The sequence below is a fragment of the Macrotis lagotis genome, unplaced genomic scaffold (genome assembly GCF_037893015.1).
Source record: "Macrotis lagotis isolate mMagLag1 unplaced genomic scaffold, bilby.v1.9.chrom.fasta BILBYCTG047, whole genome shotgun sequence".
NCBI lineage: Eukaryota > Metazoa > Chordata > Mammalia > Peramelemorphia > Peramelidae > Macrotis > Macrotis lagotis.
Genome location: NW_027421954.1, coordinates 194,622 through 203,206, shown reverse-complemented (window position 1 = coordinate 203,206; position 8,585 = coordinate 194,622). Strand labels below are relative to the sequence as shown.

The 8,585-nt window shown below is 41.1% G+C and overlaps 1 gene segment (V, D, J or C); it reads left to right on the top strand.

The window, feature by feature from the left end:
• The first annotated feature begins 7,690 nt into the window (after nt 1-7,690).
• On the top strand, nt 7,691-8,136 carry LOC141504068 (immunoglobulin lambda variable 3-25-like). The segment is given in 2 exon segments: nt 7,691-7,830; nt 7,875-8,136. Coding segments are annotated over 2 exon segments (402 nt in total).
• The last annotated feature ends 449 nt before the right edge of the window (nt 8,137-8,585 follow it).

Sequence of the window (8,585 nt, the reverse complement as noted above, 5' to 3'; positions counted from 1 at the left end):
GGAATTTACATTTTTCCTTATTGCCATATTGATGCACACACTTCATTTTAACACAATAAACTTTCATTAGTGTTTTACTATATGAGCAAACTCCCAATGAGAATTATCATCCCAACTTAAGCTTGTAACATACATTCAGCAATCATCTTAGTTCAGAGGACCCAACATACGGTTTAAAATAAAACAATCTTAGCCTTTGCTCTTATTACAATAATGGCTCAAACATCCTAAACTAAAATGAAATTTTTCAGAATATTCCCAAATATACCATTGATTTTCATTTTCCTGATTACTTATCTGACTCACATTCCTTTCCTTAAGCTAGGCCTTAAAACTGTAATTATCCTAAGAATTTCCCCTTCTTCTTCCCTAAATATCCCTTCTAAATAAAATTAAAGAAACTTAATTCCTATCTTAACATGTAGCTGTTAGCAGGTGTCACAGCCACACACCTAACACACCTAACCTCTCTCTGAATCTCCAATTCACCTAAAACTTCTTTTTCTGTTTTGCTTAGTAGCCATATAGATCCAGGACATCAAAGGAAAATTCCCTTATAGGTATCAGTTTTGAATATCAGTGTCCAGCCAGGGGTCATGTGGGTAAGTCAAATGTCTTAGGCCAGATTTATTCTTCCAGGTGAGACATTATCCAAATGTCACTGGGGAAATCAAGTCAAAAGGGTCCAACTTCAACCATACTGAGATGCTGCCCCTTTGGCTGCCCACCCCAGTCACCTGACATCTTGGCTTCCTTGGCTGCAAGAACGTAACATTTACCCAATAGCATTTCCTTTTGCTGACCATGCTGGTATTTGATATAAAAAGAAAATTGATTAAAAGTCCTGTGCTCTAAAATAGTTGTTTTACCTAATTAGATCTCCAAGGGAATCCACTTCACAATTTAGACTGGGGGGGGGGGGTCACAATCAATCAGCTCCCTTCCTTATACATATATCACATATATCTGCTCTGAGTGTCCCTGCAATCATTAAATAGGGTTACTTTCTAAACATTCAAAAAGCAGTCAAGTTCTCTCAGTATCAGGAATATTCATTGAGAGGTTTTAGCTGGAAAGGCAGGGCCATTGTCTGACCTAATTCCTGGCAGGAGGCCAAATTGGTGAGAGCCTCATTTAGAATCTTTTAGTTTTGATTATTTTTTAAATTTATTTTTATTAAAGATATTATCTTAGTTTTACAATTTCCCCCCAATCTTGCTTCCCTCCCCCCCCCCAACACGGAAAGCACTCTGTCAGTCTTTACTTTGTTTCCATGTTGTACCTTGATCCAAATTGGGTGTGATGAGAGAGAAATCATATCCTTAAAGAAGAGAAGTCTAAGAGGTAACAAGATAAGACAATAAGATATCTGTTTTTTCCTAAATTAAAGGGAATAGTCCTTGCACTTTGTTCAAACACCACAACTCCTTATCTGGATACAGATGGTACTCTCCTTTGCAGACAGCCCCAAATTGTTCCCAATTGTTGAACTGATGGAATGAGCAAGTCCTTCAAGGTTGAACATCACTCCCATGTTGCTGTTAGGGTGCACAGTGTTTTTCTGGTTCTGCTCATCTCACTCAGCATCAGTTCATGCAAATCCCTCCAGGCTTCCCTGAAATCCCTTCCCTCCTGGTTTCTAATAGAACAATAGTGTTCCATGACATACATATACTACAGTTTGCTAAGCCATTCCCCAATTGAAGGACATTTACTGGATTTCCAATTCTTTGCCACCACAAACAGGGCTGCTATAAATATTTTTGTACAAGTAATGTTTTTACCCTTTTTCTTCATCTCTTCAGGGTATAGACCCAGTAGTGGTATTGCTGGGTCAAAGGCTATGCACATTTTTGTTGCCCTTTGGGCATAGTTCCAAATAGCTCTCCAGAAGGGTTGGATGAGTTCACAGCTCCACCAACAGTGTAATAGTGTCCCAGATTTCCCACATCCCTTCCAACAATGATCATTATCCTTCCTGTTCATAATGGCCAATCTGAGAGGTGTGAGGTGGTACCTCAGAGAAGCTTTAATTTGCATTTCTCTAATAATGATTTAGAGCATTTTTTCATATGGCTATGGATTACTTTGATCTCCTCATCTGTAAATTGCCTTTGCATATCCTTTGACCATTTGTCAATTGGGGAATGGCTTTTTGTTTTAAAAAATATGGCTCAGTTCTCTGTATATTTTAGAAACGAGTCCTTTGTCAGAATCATTAGTTGTAAAGATTGTTTCCCAATTTACTACATTTCTTTTGATCTTGGTTACATTGGTTTTATCTGTGCAAAAGCTTTTTAATTTAATGTAATCGAAATTATTTAATTGGTTTTTGGTGATGTTCTCCAACTCTTCCTTAGTCATAAACTGCTCCCCTTTCCATAGATCTGACAGGTAAACTAGTCCTTGATCTTCTAATTTGCTTATAGTATTGTTTTTTATGTCTATGTCCTTTAACCATTTGGATCTTATCTTGGTAAAGAGTGTGAGGTGTTGGTCTAATCTAAGTTTCTTCCACACTAACTTCCAATTATACCAGCAATTTTTATCAAAGCAGGAGTTTTTATCCCAATGGCTGGACTCTTTGGATTTATCAAACAGCAGATCATTATAATTATCTCCTGCTTTTACACCTAGTCTATTCCACTGGTCCACCATTCTGTTTCGTAGCCAATACCAAACAGTTTTGATGTCTGATGCTTTATAATATAATTTTAGATCAGGTAGGGCTAAGCCACCTTCTTTTGCACTTTTTTCATTAAGCTCCTGGCAATTCTTGACTTTTTATTTCTCCATATGAATTTACTTACATTTTTTTCTAACTCGTTAAAGTAATTTTTTGGAATTTTGATTGGTAGGGCACTAAACAGATAGTTTAGTTTGGGTAGAATTGTCATTTTTATTATATTAGCTCTACCTATCCATGAGCAGTTGATATTTGCCCAGTTATGTAAATCTGATTTAATTTGTGTGAGAAGTGTTTTATAATTGATTTCAAAAAGATTCTGAGTCTGTCTTGGCAAATAGACTCCCAAGTATTTTATATTGTCTGAGGTTGCTTTGAATGGGATTTCTCTTTCTAGCTCTTCCTGCTGTATCTTGCTAGACATAGAAAGAAAAGTTGAGGATTTATGAGGGTTTATTTTATAACCTGCAACTTTGCTAAAATTGCTAATTGTTTCCAGTAGTTTTTTGGATGATTTCTTGGGATCCTCTAGGTAGACCATCATGTCATCTGCAAAGAGTGAGAGTTTTGTCTCTTCCTTCCCAATTCTAATTCCTTCAATTTCTTTTTCTTCTCTGATTGCTGATGCTAACATTTCTAATACAATATTGAATAGTAGTGGTGATAATGGGCACCCTTGTTTCACCCCTGATCTTATTGGGAATGCCTCTAGCCTCTCCCCATTGAATATAATGCTTGTTGATGGTTTCAAATAGATACTGCTAATTATTTTAAGGAACAGTCCATTTATTCCTACACTCTCTAGTGTTTTTAATAGGAATGGATGCTGTATTTTGTCAAAAGCTTTTTCAGCATCTATTGATATGATCATGTGATTTCTGATAGGTTTGTTGTTGATATATTTGAGTATCCTAACAGTTTTCCTAATATTGAACCAACCCTGCATTCCTGGAATAAATCCTATTTGATCATAATGTATTATCCTAGTGATAACTTGTTGTAATCGCTTTGCTAAGATTTTATTTAGGATTTTTGCATCTATATTCATCAGGGAGATAGGTCTATAATTTTCTTTCTCTGTTTTAATACTTCCTGGTTTAGGTAACAGTACCATATTGGTTTCATAGAAAGAGTTAGGCAGAGTTCCATCTTTCCCTATTTTTCCAAAGAGTTTATATAGGATTGGAACCAATTGTTCCTTAAATGTTTGGTAGAATTCACTTGTGAATCCATCAGGCCCTGGAGATTTTTTTTAGGGAGTTCAGTAATGGCTTGTTGAATTTCTTTTTCTGAGATAGGGTTGTTCAGGTATTTAGTCTCTTCTTCATTTAACTTGGGCAACTTATATTTTTGTAAATATTCATCCATTTCACTTAGATTATCAAATTTATTGGCATAGAGTTGGGCAAAATAATTTTGAATTATTACTTTAATTTCCTCCTCACTGGTGGTGAGTTCACCTTTTTTGTTTATGATACTAGCAATTTGGTTTTCTTCTTTCTTTTTTTTAATCAAATTGATCAGAGGTTTATCAATTTTATTGGTTTTTTATAATACCAATTTTTGGTTTTATTTACTAATTCAATCGTTTTTTTGCTTTCGATTTTATTAATTTCTCCTTTAATTTTTAGAATTTCTAATTTGGTATTTAATTGGGGATTTTTGATTTGTTCTTTCTCTAATTTTTTAGTTGCATGTTTACTTCATTGATTTCCTTTTTCTTCAATTTATTCATGTAAGCATTTAGAACTATAATATATCCCCTGAGAGTCACTTTGAATGAATCCCATAAGTTTTGGTATGTTGTTTCATTATTATCATTATCTAGGATAAAATGGTTAATTCTTCCTCCACTCATCCACCTGCTCCTGGTGTCCCCTCTCTCCTCTCCTCTCTTCTCCTCCTTCTTCATCCCAGTCCTGACTGGTCTAAAGGGAAACCATCAAATGGGCCAATGAGGTCTCCTGAACGTCCATCCACTGTCACCCTCATCACTGGACCTGGGGCTTTGGTTTCAGCTCTGCTCGTCTTTCTGAACTCAGTGGTTCTTAAAGTCTGGGTCCAAAAGTCTGGGCTGAGTTTTGTCCTAAGTTCAGACTCTTCACATAATCTTCTAAGATTCAAGATCCCCAACTGGGTGACTTTTTTCTGGGGATCCTCAAGCTCCTTCAGTCCTGTATCTTCCAGCTCTGATGGATTCTTCTTGGCTGTAGTTCTTTTACTTTTTCCTGAGTAACATTCTCTAGTATTGTCCCCCCCCCCATGTCTGTCTAAACAATCCAGAACCTTCTGTGTTGTGGGTCATTAGTCCCCTTGGAAGGTGAGGACTCAGGCAGGGACTTCTCTATAGAAGCAGCACCTGCAGTCTTTGCCAGGAGAGATCAATGGGGACAACCTGGGGGCTTTCCCCCTGAACCTCGGGCCCAGAGAGGGCCTGACTTGAGAAAGCAGCTTAGGGCTAGTGACAGAGACAAGAGCATATTGGAAGAGCAATATCTGTGTTCTATATTCTTAAGGACACAAGTTTTAGGATTTCAGAGTTCACAGGAGACAAAGAGCTATGGTTTTCTTGGAAGACTTGCTGAGAGTTTGGAATCACCTCAGCGACTCTGGGGAGGATGATCCAGTTTGGTCAGAGAAGAGAACACATGGAAGCTGGGGGGAGAATCCAGACTCTTCAGAGGAGGAAACTTAAGAACCTGATCTTCAATGAAGATAAACACCATAAGTGTTTGTTATTTTCTAAGCTTTACAATTCACTTTGCAATTCTAACTGAGAAGTCAGAAACTGACTCTGAAATGAGACATTAGGAGAGAATTTTTTAATAGACCAATCTTGACTTTTTCACTAGAATCCTTTTCTTTGAAGTCTTTCACTGGGCTATTGCCCAAAATTCCCTGTCATCACTGATGGGGAAGTTGGATAGTGCTGCTACAAAGACCAGGGATCTAGTGAGTGAAAAATCACAAATTGGTCAGGAGGTTAAAAAAATCTCAGATTCTTTATTCCAGATTCTTTATTAGGTCAGAGCACATGGTTTGAACTTAGAACATGGTCATCCTGCTGGGAAATGCAAAGAAGAAAAGAGCATTGGACCTCCACTCCTGAGGACCTGGCATAAATGTATTTCCTGGGTGGGTGGGACAAGGCTTGGGATGTGATTCAGAACCTGCCGCCAGGTATTCTCCAATGCATATGCCATGGGGAAAGTCCCCAAGAAGTGTACAAGGCAGCACTCAGTGCCCATGGGTGGTGTTCTACACACTAGTCTTTCCTGTCCCAAAGAATGACTCTCAAGTCCATCATGGCATTTCCCCGTGCCCTGCTTCAATCATACCCACTGATTCCACCCCTGGATACTTCTCACCCACCTACTCACAGTTTAACATCAGTCTTGGTGACCTCAGCACCTTCCCTATAAACATTCTTCTCACCTTCCTCACGTCCAACTCTACTACTACTTCCTTTACTCACAAAATCGCCATAGCTCTTTGCTACTGCTTTGGAGCCCCTGGGACAGGCCTCCCATCCTCTGCATGTTCTCAGGCCTCCTCTGGTTAGTGAAGACCAGGTCTCTCTTGGAGCAGAGGTTCTGATGAAGTTCAGTCTTCTCCAAGGGACTGGGGGACCTGGATTCTAATGACATTGGCTCTGCCCACTCTTCTTCCTCCACACATCCATCTGCATCTATGATCCCTCCTCTGATCTCCTCTCTTTCTCAATCTTAATCTTGAATGACCTTAAAGGAAACCATCAGCTGGGCCAATGAGGTCTCCTGAAATTCCAGCCACCTTCACCCTCACCCCTGGCCCCAGGACTTCTTTTAGCTCTGGTCTTCTTTCATAGCTGATTGGTTCTAAGAATCTGAGTCCAAATGTTTGTACTGAGTTTGGGAGTCAGGCAAAAATCTTCCCATAGTCTTCTAAGGGACAGGATCCCAGTTTATTTGACTTTTTCTGGGAAATCTATGCCTTTCTCAGCTGTGAAAACCCTGGACTCATGGATTCCTCTAGGCTGTTTTGTTTTCTTTTTTTCATGAATAAAATTAGGTGGTATTGCACTATTTTATCTGTCTGAACATTGCAGAACTTTGTTCATTGTGGGCATTTACTTTTCTGAAGAAGCAGCACTTGCAGGCAATAGAGATCACTGTTGTCTTTCCCACCTGAGCCCCAGGCCCAGGGAGGGCCCTGCTTATTGACAGTGACAGAGACCAAGAGCATCAGAGGCTGAGCCTGGGGTGGTGGGGAGGGACAGGACCATAGAGTATCAGAGCTAGAGATGACCCAGGGCCAGGATCAGGTTGAAGTCAGGGGACCAAAAAATGGAAGTTGGGGTCTGAGGGATGAATTCACTCAAGAGACTCAAGACTGAGAACCAAGAGACCACATGACTTTTACTGTGTAGATGCATGGGGGCTGATCCTTAAGGGATAATCAGTCAGAAGGGGAACATGCTGTGATTCATATAGGGAAACAGGACCTGATGCCCATGCCAGGAAAGGGATAGGGTCTGCACAAGGGTAATTCACTCATTTTGGATTAATAAACTGGTACCTAGTTATTCTTCATTGGTATCTACCTCCCTGTCCTTGCTGGACCCTCCTATTGTATCCAAGAGACATTTTATCAGTCCAAGGACTGGTCCAGGGAGATGAGTTTTCTACAGGATAAACTGTTCCAGAGAATGCTGAAGGCAGGTTGTTCTATAACAATTTTTCTCAGAATACACAAGGTTAGCATTTAAAGACACAAAATTTAGTTATTTGCAATGAAAAAAAGAATTTTTTTTTCTTTTTCTTTCCAATGCTATACTCTGCATCAGTGGTCCAACCCTTCCCATCAGCAGAAGGGTCAGCCAGCACCTGAGGCCAGACTGTAGGTCTCAGAGCAGGAGCATATTTGCATGGGGGGACCCTCCTCCCTTCAGGGCCTGAGAGCCATGGGGAGCTCAGCTTCAGCTGGGGAGCCTCAGGCCCCAGAGCTCTGGGAGGAATCTTGACCATGGCCTGGATCTCCCTGCTGCTCTCACTCCTGGCTCTTTACACAGATGAGAATTTCCAGACCCTGTTCCCTGGGGCAAAGGCCCCTCTACAGTGTCTCAAACCAGAGCTAATCCTGCTCCTGACCAACATCGTCTTGGGGTAGAGATGCCCCTGACTCTGACCCAACTCTTTTGTCCTTACAGGTCCTGGAGCTTGGGAGAGATGGTCTCCATCTCCTGTAGTGGAAGTAGTGGTTACTATGCAAACTGGTACCAGCAGGAACCTGGCCAGGCTCCTGCAATGGTGATTCATGGTAATAACCAGGGGTTCTCGGGCATCCCTGCCCACTTCTCTGGCTCCAAGTCAGGGTTCATGGCTACCCTGAGCATATCTGGGCTCCAGGCTAAGGATGAGGCCGATTATTACTGTCAGTCATTGAATAGTAGTGATGCTCACAGTGATTGAGACTGATGGGGAAGTGACACAAAAATACTTTCCAGGACCTGTGCCCTCTGTGACATTCCCTCTGGGCTCCAGAGAAGTCCCTGGGGACAGAGACAGAAACATCTCCTCCTCAGGCCTTTTCTCCCTCTGACCCTCTCCCTCTGAGGCTCTCTCCCCAGTTCCAGGTCCTCACCTCTCCCCTACATGCCCCCCCCCCCCTAATTCTGCTGCCCTCCTGAAAGACCATTTTGGGCTCTGCTGTGACTTGGACACTGATCCTTATGCCAAGGTGCCGAAGTGAGGAACAAGCTCTGAAACCCTCCCAAATTGTCCTCCAAACAACTAGAAAAGCAGAGTGGTCCAATAGCAGCAGCAGCAGCCTCACAATGGGGCCTGAGAGCAATCCATCATAGAAGCCCCTCCCTCCTACAAGCCATCAGTTCCCACCCCCCACCAGTCAGTGCACCCTA